The sequence below is a fragment of the Phaethon aethereus genome (genome assembly GCF_964289735.1).
Source record: "Phaethon aethereus genome assembly, chromosome: 2".
NCBI lineage: Eukaryota > Metazoa > Chordata > Aves > Phaethontiformes > Phaethontidae > Phaethon > Phaethon aethereus.
The window spans coordinates 125873294-125886114 of NC_138582.1; the positions used below are offsets into that span (position 1 = coordinate 125873294).

Sequence of the window (12821 nt, forward strand, 5' to 3'; positions counted from 1 at the left end):
CCAAAAGATGGCCTAAGAAGATACAGTTTCCTAAAAATGAAATATTTCTATGTGACATCTCGTTCAGTTACTGGAACCATAAACTCTGCTTTTCTTTGACATAGTCATTTACTTTCTATCCTATAATTCTTATCTAGTTTTTTTAACTACATCAAAAAAAAAAAAAAAAGGGAAGAGAATTACAGAATAGTTTGATTCAGTGTTCTTGAAAATGTCCTCTTTTTGTGGATTATGAAATCACTGAATAACACACCCTGGCAGTGACTGGAGGAAAACTGGAATAGAGTGAAAGGAAAACATGTGTTTGGAAACTCAGAAATGTCGAGAACAAAGCGGTAGAGGGAGAAGCTAGTGAAATTCTTCTGCTGGTGATCTGTTTCTGTTCTTGAGCTAAGATGATGTTGAAATGTGTAGTGGAGCATAGTATTTGTCACATTGTCTGGAAAAATAAATTCAGCAGTGTGAGAAGGAGAAATACATGAATTGTTACTTTTCTAATATGGTAGGAAAGGTGACCTTGCCTGTCAGGGTTTTAAATCAGGACGAAGACTTTGTGCTGTTTCAAATCAATGTATTTTATCTGAACAGTTTGTATTCTTATGATTAAAACAAAATAAAAAGTAGATCATAAAGTATGTATTTTGAGACTGATATAGGAGAAAATGTGTCTGTGGAAGAGCTAAAGTGGTGTTTAGAAAGAGAAACTCCTCTGTCCATCAGTGAGAAAGTAACCGGGAAAAAATCTCCAAAAAGTGAAATCTCCCAACTAGCGAAACCAAGGTTAGTCTGCTGTAGAAACCCAGCATGCCTCTCCATCCAGAAGTAGTTGCTGTGTTAGGTCATCGTATAATGAAAATCATCTTATTGTTTGGAAATTATTGAAGGTTTTGTCTTTAGTCGAAGAATTTGTCTGTGCTACTGTGCAGTATTTGGGCATCCATACCAGTTTTAAACAGATGAGCTCTGGGATTAGACACAGTCCAACTATGAAGCATAGATGCCCATGTAGGCTAGTTTATGAACCCAAGCAAGTAATTAATACAATTCTGCTTTCCAGAAGAGGTGAGTTTTTTAGCAGATTGAGTCTATAACTGAAGATTGGAGTGGTATTGCAGTTGTCCAGTTGCAAAAGCCCTTATACAGGAAAACCTCCATCATGTTATGATTTCAAACTGGAAGTTGTACAAAATCTGGTCCAAAAAACTGACTTAACTGGGGAAGAAGGGTGTGGGGAGAATTCAAATCACTAGGAATACATTACACAGTGGAAAGATTTGGCAGTCCTACCTTGAAAACTTCTTGGGATTACAAGTAGTGAAAACTTATTTTCAGATGGTTGGTTTCTGAGATGTGTTCAGAATAAGGGGAGAAAGAAGGGAATTATTTTAAGAGGTGTTTTTCCTGCTAGGAACATACCTTTGGGTGCACTGCAGACTTGCATCCAAGTAACAGCTTCAGTGAGCAATGCACCATGTTATGGATGTGCAATTGAATGTTGAAATGCCTAGAAATGTTTTGATTTTTTTTTTTTTAAACTATGCATTTCCACTGGAGAATATAGAAATGCTTAATTTGACTGGAAATGGGAAAATGAAAATTCTTAAATCCAGTGAGGTGAGTAAATTACATGGGAAATGTCCATATCATGTGCTTCTGATATTTTTGGGTGTATTTTAATTCCCCCCCCCAACTAGGGTAGTGTTGGAAATGTCAAATTTTCTCATGGAAGACCTGTATAGCAGCTGTTCTCTGTTGACAGGCTCTGATGGTAGACCATTTTAATCTACTATACCACCAGCATTTTCTCTCTTTTTAAACCATAGTAGTTGCTTTTCCTTAAATTCTTCTTGAATGGGGAATGAATAATATTTTATTATTATAATATTAACGTATTATAATAGTTGTTATAATAAATGCTTATATCAGTGAATGTAAAATCCAGTTGAAATAGTTTATTGGTACAATGTTTGAGTCTCTCTCTTCCCCTCCAAGAATTCAGAAAGCAACATAGTTAAGCTTTCTAGTAGGTCATACTTGTTCTGACTGACTTTTTTTTTTCAAAAGTTTCTGAGTTTAACGTGCTTGTAGGGTTTATGTAACTTAATAGGTTCTGTTCTAATAGACTCAGAGGAACTTTTTTCCACGAATCCTTTGGTCTTGATAGGAGAAGGAAAGATGATTTTTCTTGTCTTTTTTTTTTAATGGCTGTCAAGGTGAACGGATAAAGGGGATAGGAATGAAATATGATAAGAGTTTAATTAAAACAGATAGTTACAGAATTTATAAGACTTAGGATTTATTCTGAGAGCGTGCTGATTTTGAAATATGGCAAGTAAAACAGCAATAAAGTGTCGTCGTGCCATATTGACAAACTCATGAGTAACTTAAAAAATGTCTGGTGGTGTCAGACTTTTGGTTGTGTGGGCTGGTTTTCTTTTTTTTTTTTTTAAACTTGATAGAGCAGCAGTAAAACTCGAGTTCACTGAGTGTGGCTGAATGTTTTGTCTTGTAATTGATATTAGTTGGTAATGCATTTGGTTGGAATGGCAGAGGGGAGTATCCCGGTGAATCCCAGGAGCTTGAGGGAGACTGAGCCAGAGGAGCAGGAAGTCTGTGTTCTGTGAACGGATTTGAGTTTGAGTTAAGTTAAAGTGAAAAATCCACTGGCCAAGGCTTTTCTTTTATGAAATGGCCTGCTTTTTCTTGCCTGTAATTTTACATGTCTACTTTGAACAGTGCTTAAGTAGTTAAAACTGCTTAAAATGTGTTAAAAGTGGTCATTTTTTTAGCTTACCATTAGATGGTCTCTTTTAATGAATATTAATTTAAAATTAAAACCCCCCAACAAACGAAATGATGATTTTGTCCAATTTTGGAATAACAGAAAAATTTAGCTGTCTTTTGGAAGTGTCTGTCAGTAACAGTTATTTAATCATTTCTGTATAGCACTAATTGTATGTCTAGTATGACATAACTTGACTCTGCTACCTCCTATCTGAACTGTTCTCTAAAGAGTATGTTAGTTTTAATCAATATTAATCTGTAAATTAATTACAGAAATATGACATCATGGGTAAATGTGTACTCTCTGAGCAAGACCAGTAGAGACATAGCGGGTAGGGTCCAAGATTAATCAGCTCTAGAGAGGTTAGTGCTGTTACTTCCCTCGTGGGCAGAACAAATGACTTTTGTTAAAAATTAACAGTTAAAAGATACCCCTGTCCTTTTGATACAGTTACATGGGGCATCTAAAATGGGACATGTACCATTCTCTTACTTCTGTTCTGCTTTATATATATATATAATGCTTTTCCATCCTCAGCTAATGAATTTGGTCTCCATTTCTTCTGTGTTTTTGTGACAGTCTGAACCTGGTCATCACTTGGTCTGTGATGCAAGAAAGTGTTTTTGAAAGCTGCTTCTGTTTCTTCTATTGCTTTCTGTTCCACCCCACCCGAAGTCTTGCACTGCTTGATTTGACATTTAATTCCTTATTCCTTCTCCCGGCTTTTCCTATCCTTTTAGCAGTTTTCAAAGTGCATTATCGCCCTGCTTCTCTTGTGAGACTATAGTGCAGTTTACTCCTGTCCATCTTTTCCTGTGATACTGCAGTGTGAGAGCTGAAGAGGGGTGTTGTGTATCAAACCTCAACTCTTGAAAAGCATACATGGTTCTGTGTGATATCAATGGTGTCATGGTCAGGATGACTCTGAAAAGTTCTTGCAAGCCTTCACATTACCCACTTTAAGTATGCAGCCTTCTTTGTTGTCCCAGATGAATCAGTTTCTATGTTTGCCAACTTCAAATGTGGCAAGACAAAAGAGAACTAGCTACAGAAACTAAGCCCTAACTGCCCAACAAAAATTGTTTGTGTCAACAAAAATTGTTTGTGTCAACAAAATAGCTTTCCTGTGACTTTGGAACTTTTTTTTTCTTTCTTAAGATTACTGCTTGAGTTGTACTGAAAACATGTTGCATGCCTTTATAGGCAGCTAAGACATCATCACAAGTACTGAAAACTGAAGGTACAAAGATGAAAAAAAAAATCTTTAATTGTGCTCATCCCTCTGCAAAAACAGTGTTACCTTTTCAAAAGACTAGTCATGGGGAATTAGCATGTCTTTCAAGGTTGTAAATGGAAAACAAAGTGGAAGGGCCAAAAACCCCAAAAGAAGCAGTCTCATATTTCTTTAGTGGAACTTCTTCAATTAAAAACTCCTTTCCTTGCTTTTATGTCTTGTATGTGAACCTCACCATTAATCTGAAAGAAACAGTAAAATAATAGCTCACACATGCCCTTTAAAAAAACAAACCTAATGATCAAAATAACAGTAGCTTACAAAATTAGGTTATTACAAGAATTACTTTAACCTCATTTGTTTATGATCTTGATTTAAGATCAATTTATGCTCTTCTTTGAGTAAATGTGTGAAAAACTCTTAAACAGAAATACTATATGATGGCAATTTCTTTGAACAGGTACTTTGTGCTGGATTTTGAGACGGGAATTCTGCAGTATTTTGTGAATGAACAAAGTAAAAACCAGAAGCCACGAGGAACCTTGTCTTTAGCTGGAGCTATAATATCACCCAGTGATGAAGTGCCACACATGTTGGTGGTCTACTCTGCTAGTGGAGAGATGTATAAGTTGAGAGGTACAGTGCTGCTTGAAGTGCCAGCTGAGTTGTTCTTCTCTCCCATTCCTTTGTCTGCGCCTCTTCTGCCCTCTCTTATTTCTCTTTTACTTCCCTATACTGTCAGAAAGTAGTGGTTATACAGCTGTATTGTTACATGCTGTATTATAAAACACAGTGAACAGTAATCTGGAGTTAAATACGTGTGGATTTGCAATATATAGACTTCCAGGGCTGGAAGATAACTCAAGATGCCTTCTGTAAGCTGTTATGCCATTTTGATTGTACAGTATATATTGTTTGTTTCTGAAGGAAGAAAAAGCTGCTTTCATTGGTGTCCGCAGCATAGCATTTAATTTCTAATATTGTTCTTCCCTGGCACCATCCTGCAGGTAATGTGCAGTACTTAATCTGCTGATGGGTCAGAGAAGGGAAAAACACCAGTGGAAGACTGTTAAGATACTCTGTTCTTGTTAGTCTTGGAATAATTGAATGCACCTTTAACGTAAAAATTTTCCTTCCCTTGCTCCCAAATGTAAGAAAGACAATATAGGGCATGGAAGAGTTAATTGTGAATAATTAAAAAAAAGGCAGTATTCTGATTCTAAGGTATTTTCACTATGGTTGATTAATCTGGATACTTTCCTATCAAACTAGTTTATCAGAAAAGAAACTGATATTAAGAAAAGTAGTGTAACAAAAGTTTAAAACTGTGTTAGTTTTATTCTGACCACAGTTTATCATCTGGCTAGCAGGACAGAGTATGTAGGACTGCCCCGTGCTACAGTGTGTTGCTCTTTTATGTGTGGAACTGAAACACAAGAACAACCAGGGAGAGTTTCTGTTAAAATGTTTAGGAACATGCACAGCTAAAAATAATGAACACTTGTAGTTTCATTATTATGGTTTGCCAGTCACTTGAAATTATCAAATACTTACAATATGCTGCTTTTAATTTAATGAGATCTATGAATTTTATTCAAAGCAGTAAATAATTTTTGTCCTGAGTCAATAACCATTGAGATACTTAATAGCAGAGGAAGTAAGAGAAAATATTTACTGAAATTATCCACTCTGTATTGGTATTCTTCATTAGGATTACTGTAGTAGTGGCTTATTTAAAAAAAAAAAAAACCACCCACCGCCCCCCAAACCAAAACCAAACCAAACCTGTCTGCGAAATATACTTATTAATATTACACAGGAATCACCTGATGTAGACTGCAGACAATCTTTTCAATGAATTTCAAAGCTGCCTTTTAAAGATGTAGGGGGGAAATTGTGATTTTCATTCTTGTGTCTTTAAGTTGCATACGAATGATGCATAGGTTTAGAGAGAGATTTAGCTGAAGTACTTTAAAATAGAAGTACTTAAGTACAAGCTTTTCTGGTAGCTGATTGACAGCCTGAGTGTAGAGGTTTTACTGATTTAACTGCTATGTTGTGACCCTTGTTCTTCACAAAGAGAGACAAGTAAAACAAAAGTGGATTAAAAATTTAAAAAAAAAAAAAAAAGGCATGTTGAGTTTATTCTGCTTTTAATAACACTTGGAGGAGATAACCATGAGGAAGACTCATAAGCTTTTCTCTTCCAACTGGCCACAGCATCTTAAGTTGAGGTTTAGATGTGTTGTACTGAAGAAGTTACACATACTTATTAAGTAGCATAAATTAGAATTTGTAGTGTATCCTAATGAATAAACAGATGCCCCCCCATCACTTTCTCTTATGCAAAAAAGAATATCGGTTTATGTATGACACTCTGCATTTTCGTGTTTCTGTTCTAGCTGCTGATGCAAAGGAGAAACAATATTGGATAACTCAGCTTCGATCCTGTGCCAAACATCACAAGGAAGGTAATTCTAAGGTAAATAATTAAAAGGGAGAAGTAACTATTATGTTTTAAGTGGTGTAGGTGAAAAGTAGCATTATCTGGATGATAGACTGGCTGCTGTAGTTAGTTGGTTGATGTTTAGAGATTTATGAATAAAAGCAGCAAGGTCTCAGTCCTCACTAACTGGAACAGACATATGTCAATTGGGCAATCTTGATCAAACTTATGTTAACTGCAGTCGTGACGTCATGATGCTGAGTATCTTTGAAAGTTGGACTTTGAAAAGATGGATGGTATTTTGAGGAGACTGACATTCACTGAAATGTGTGACATAAAATAAAATCAACTTTTTTTTGAGTGATGTGGACTTGTCAGCAAGCAATTACAGTATAATTAAACCCCTTTTTGAAGGAGAATAATTTCAAAGTTTTGGTACTCTTTCAATTCTTATGTATGATAATTAAATATGGTTTTTATATAGCTGTGGCCCAGTACTGTTCAGAAAGGTGCAACTCTACTTGGTCAGAATACTCTTACAGTTGCTGTTGATTTGCAGCTTGGATTTCCTGTGCTAGATAGAGGTGGTAACTTTTTATACTCAATTGCCATCAATGAATTGTTGCTCAGTAAGTTTTCTAGTCACTTCCTGAACCCATTTAAATGTTTAGTATCTACAATGTATTGTGACAAGGTAATACAACTGTTGTTCAGTGTGTATGATATCAGAGACTTGTGCAATGGAAAATTCATTCTTACACTTCTACTCTTCATTTGTTTGCTAATGTTTCTTAATACTGGATTAGTTTTTCTCCTTTTGCCTGCTCATGAGAACTAATTCTGTAGAGGTGTCTATTTTGGTATCAAAACCTTATTCCAGAGTAGCAGTAATTGAATTGAAGCTGATCTTTGTGTAAGTTTGGATCATTTTTCCTCCATAGGTAAAAGCTGTTGCACTTAGTAATAATTTATGTTCAGATTTTTACATACTTCTCCATGTTGAGCTCCTGCAGGAGTAGTATTTACATATTTCGATAGGCTCTGAATTAATTAGTATGTCAAGAGAAAAATCTTGGTGTTCTAACAGTGAAAAAGTCCATCAATTAGTAGTGGTCCAAAAAAAGCAAATAGAATTTCAGGAATCATGAGGAAAGGAGCAGAGAACAAAAGGGAAAATACTTAGACTGCTGTAACTCTGTCAAGTACTTACCTTGAATATTTTTATCAGTCCCCTTCCATTTCTGAAATGGAAACTTTAGAGTTGGGGAAAGTACTTTTCATCACTTCGGTTATTCTTTTTGTACAGAATGAACTCTGTATGGTGAAACTTGACTACACTGGAGTCTTTTTTTCTGATGATGGGAAGGGAAAGGGCAAATGAGGGAAGTGTAGTGTTAATAAGAGCTCTGAAGTGGCTGAATAGGAAATATTTGCTAGCTGTTAATATCTGGATGGAGGAGCCTCAAAGAAAATGAGTTGAAAATAGGTTCAAAATGAAAGGAGATAAATGAAAACTGGAATGCGTTGGATGCCAAAAGTGTATATTTGAAAGGCAAATGTTATTAGAAAGTCTTGACTAAGTGAGTGGGAGGCTATTAAATACAAAGACAGTGTCTGTCCCAGAAGATGTAACGTGTAACTTTTAGAAACAGGAAGGGCTTAGGATGGGGAGCATCGTTCTAGACTTGTTCTTGTATTCTTGCTTAGTGACTTACCACTGCTGTAGCTTTCTTCTGGTTCTTAGGCTCATCATGCAAGAAAATCAAAGGATTTCCTTGACTGAGGGGTGGTGGGCATACATAACTGAAGAATGAAATGAAAGATTATTTCAAACAGTGTGTGTGTGGGGGGTGTGTTCTTGCATTTTTCTTGGAAGACAGATCAGTTACAGAAATTTGGCATAGGATGTTGGAGTATAGATGCATTTTGGTTGCTACAGCCAGCCATACATTTTAATTAGCTTGGATCCATTTAGTATAAAACAGAAATGCTGAAGAAAACTAAAATACATTTCTTAGTTCTGTGTTACAAGTCTACGTCTAAAATCAGACTAGGTCACTTTTCACTTCACATGTTTGTTAGTGAAGCACTCTTAATTCTTCAGTTTTGTAAGCCACAGAGCAAATACAGAACTTATATATTCTGTATTTTTAGGCTTAACAGTCAAGAAAATAAAATATTGGGAATTTATGTGCTTCAGGTAGACCACTGATGACTCTGCTTTTTACTCCAGAAGTGTACTGTACTTGAAGCAATGTCATGCTTAACCTATTCCTAGGAACTTTTCTTTTGACAAGATTTATCTCTTGTTTTTCAATATAATATTTTCTTTTTCCCCTCCTATCTTCTCAGGGTTAGAGTATTATCTGAGAGGCAGATATTCCCTGACTTTAGCATTTCATATAGTGCTAACTTGAATTTCACATACAAGTAAGTTTTAAAGCTTCTTTCTGCTTTTCACTATAAAAGCAAGTGATCAAAAGCTTCAATGCTACAATGATTAGACTTTGGAGATCAGATATTGCTTACAAGGGAGTGATGCTTCAGAGAGATTCCAGAAACTAGAGAAAAATGTATTTCTATAACTTTTTTTCTTTTCCTCAAAGTTGCTTACTTGAAAAACACAGGAGATAAGGGAAGCAAGAACTGCTGCATTTCTTTGTGACTTTGTTTCTTTCTCTTGTGGATGAAGGTACTTTAATATAATAATTATTAGTATGGGAGTGGAAACATGCTGTTTAAAGTATTTTAAATATACATAAAATAGCATACTGCTATTTTAGCCATCTTACTGTTTCTTTTGTGTTGGGGTTAGGGACTGGAATTACATAGGAAGGACTGTAATGACACAGAGAAGGGTACATGTTTGACTTCCTTTTGCATAATTGAGGACTTGACAAAAATCTGTACTTTTGGAATTTGTTAAAATAGCCCTACCATTGATAGGACTGTCATAGAATCATAGAATCTTTGGGTTACAAGGGACCTTTTAAGATCACTTAGTCCAACCCCCCTGCATTGAGCAGGGACATCTTCAACTAGATCAGGTTGCTCAGAGCCCTGAGCAACCTGACCTTGAATGTTTCCAGGGATGGGGCATCTACCACCTCCCTGGGCAACCTGTGCCAGTGTTTCACCACCCTCACTGTGAAAAATTTCTTCCTTAGATCTAGTCAAAATCTGCCCTCTTTTAGTTTAAAACCATTACCTCTTGTCCTATTGCTACAGGCCCTGCGAAAAAGTCTGTCCCCATCTTTCTTATAAGCCCCCTTTAAGTACTGGAGGGCTGCAGTAAGGTCTTCCCGGAGCCTTCTCTTCTCCAGGCTGAACAACCACAACTCTCTCAGCCTGTGCTCATAGGAGAGGTGTTCCATCCCTCTGACCATTTTTGTGGCCCTCCTCTGGACCCTCTGCAGCAGGTCCATGTCTTTGCTGTGCTGAGGGCTCCAGAGCTGGATGCAGTACGCCAAGTGGGGTCTCACCATAACAGAGTAGAGGGGAGAATCACCTCTCTCGACCTGCTGGCCACACTTCTTTGGATGCAGGATATGGTTGGCCTTCTCAGCTATGAGCACACATTGCTGGCTCATGTACTGTCAGCAGGGCTGGATCTCTCTCTTCCCCCCTCTCCCCATACTTCGAGGGCTGTAGTAAGTGATAACTGCAAATTGTCTGTCACGAACAGGCAGATAGATACTTGTGTTTTAAGCTTCTGGAGTTTGAACCGTATCCAAGCTCTGTCTTTGTTGGGAACAGGCATGTTTCCGCATCTGCAAAGTTGGAGGCTGAGTGTTTGCTTCCCAGCTTCTTCTACAGCTTAAACTCATCTTCTTGACAGGAAGAATGAGAGGCAGAAATTTCTAGCTAATTTTCAGGAGTCATACACTTGAGAAGGAGGTGGGATATGAAGTGTAAAATATGCAGTGAGGGGTATGTTTTATCCTATGGAAGTGGGATATAGGTTAACTGAGGAAAAATGTTGGGATAACCAGGGAAGCAGTGGGAAGGTTCCCAAGAATACCAGTGGAGCAACTCTTAACTACAGGTCTTTCATAGTGGAGAGAGAACATGTTTTTGAAATAGTGACTAGGTATTATTGGAAGGAGATTCATAGGAAAACATGAGAATTTGGAGAATGTTTTTCAAAGCTGAAGCTGTGAAACTATTTCTGTGAAATATTCATAGGAGAGCATTCCTTCTTCATGCACTAGATCCAGATCAGCACTGGTTTTCTTTCTTTCTCAGAGCTACTGCCTGCTTCAAAATGCTACTATATGACTTGCTGTCCTTGCTGTCTTTAAAGCTTCAGTTGTGGACTGGAATGGTTGAAGAAATTAAGCAGAGCAGTGATAAAAAAAAAAAAAAATTAGAAAAAAAAAAGGTTGTGTACTAATGACTAAATTTAGTTGCATCCTAATGAATGGTTCAAAGGTGAGCTATACAGCTAACAAGTGGGTGTAACACAAGCAAAGTCTGTCACTTTGTTTTAATTAAATTTTACATCTTAATGATAAAAAAGCAGTAAAAGGATAATGTTCTCTGGTAAATAATTCCCATGCTGTAAGACAGTCTTAATGTTCTTGGTATTCCCATACAAGTCTCATTTAGCTTAATTACAGATTGCTCAACCTCCACGGAGTGCCAAATCACACTGTATTTGAAGAAGTTTTCTATGTCTGGATAGGATTGCTTTTTTTTAGACTATTCTAAGTGAATATTATTGTACAAGTTTTAATTAAAGCATTAGTCAAATTTGAATTCAGTGATATAAAATACTTCCAAGAAGAAAAATTATGCATAATTTTTGTGGTAACTTCCAAGAATAATTTTATATCCATAAATTGTCACAAGCTTGTTAGTTCTTCTGTTTCATACCCCTTTTTTCTTGGCTGTTTAATGATGGTGGCTGTAAAAGCACTACTAAAAACAAACACATGGGTTTTTATACCAGCTCTTAATTCCAACATGTGTGTCAGTTGCTGGATTGGCATATAACTTGTATTTCTCAGTGCGTATCAGGAATGTGTCAGGGAACAGAAAACTTTATCTTGTGAAGTAGCTTCTGCCTTAAGTTGTGCTCAGATGGTAACTTTCAGCTTAGGTTTGTGCTAGAATAAGGAGGTAGACCCCCCTTGTTCAGCTTCTGGTTTGGAGCTGCACAAGCAGGCTGCTAAAAATTGGATGGTGTGGTTCCATGTTTCAGCTGAAGTGGTCTGCTGATTCCCTGCATCTGCAAACGGCAGTCCAATTCCCTTCTTTCTGCTGCCACCCTTTGTGTGGGATTTGTTCTATTTGTGGTCCTGTGCTAGCTTGGGCATCAGAAACAGAAAAACCTGCACCCTACTAAAAATGACTTGGTTACCTGACCAGCTCACTGAGGAGTCAGATGGGCACTGATGTAGGGGAAGCTGGACCCTACTTCCAGCAGCCCCTGGTGGTAAAGGCCTGCTCTCTTCTTCCTCCTGGGTGGAGGATGGCTGAAATGAATCTGGCCAAAACCTAATCTTTCTATGGTTTAGTCAGAGGCTTCATACTTAAAACTGAGGCAACCTGATGACTGCATGCCTCTGTGACGGACTGTCCTGCTCTCTTTCCCCTCAAGAATTGTTCCTGGTGCCTGTTATAACCATCATCCAGCCCTTTGGAAAGGCAATTTGGAGAACTAAATCATCAGAAAATTCTGTATGTGTGTCTACGTCTCTGTTTCTTTTCTGGTTTAACTCCCTGGAGTGGCTGTCCATGAGGTCAAATGGGCCTCAGAGCCAGTGTGGAAAGATGGTGGAGAAAAAAGACCAAACCTGCCCCTTTGAGTGGCAACTGCAGTAGCAGTTCAGCTGTAATGGGAAACAGCATCTGTAGTAATGCCTGAAAATTTGAGGTCAACACTTTTGACAAATCATGAAGCAGATGTGTAATTTTTCTTCACAGCTGGAAGAATGGCTATCATAGACCTGTAGTGGCCCTTCTTCAGTTTTATCAAGTTTCTTCTTGCCTTACTAATGAATGACCACAGAGATAGCTTTAAATTTCTAGATGGATTATTCACTGGGTATTTTTAACATCTGCATGGTAACTGTTTCCATAAAGCCAGATTAGTGAAAGTTTCGAGTCTTTGAGTGTTGTTTTGATTCTTTTATGCACATCAAACCTTTTTTCCTTTTGAGCAAGTTCACTCTTGCCTCCTCTGGTATGTTTGTCTGTTTCCTCCTCTTGTCCCTGACCTATAGCATTCAACTAAAGAATGGTGCTTCTAATTAAAACATGCTTTGGAAATCCTTACAATGGTGAGGCTGTGAAGGAAGCAGTGTTCGGCTGTAGATATGTGTGTGTTTGACACCTTTTTTCCTTCCTTTGGA

At 37.3% G+C, this 12821-nt stretch overlaps 1 protein-coding gene across 1 annotated transcript in view; it reads left to right on the forward strand.

Moving 5' to 3' along the window:
- The window catches only part of OSBPL10 (oxysterol binding protein like 10), a gene marked incomplete at its 3' end in the record, with an annotated part of 112328 nt that overhangs the window by 26654 nt on the left and 72853 nt on the right, over positions 1-12821 (forward strand). Inside the window, exons 2-3 of the mRNA XM_082015385.1 lie at positions 4480-4655; positions 6422-6501. Of these exons, the coding sequence (XP_081871511.1) occupies positions 4480-4655; positions 6422-6501 (256 nt within the window). The remainder of the gene's footprint in view (positions 1-4479; positions 4656-6421; positions 6502-12821) is intronic.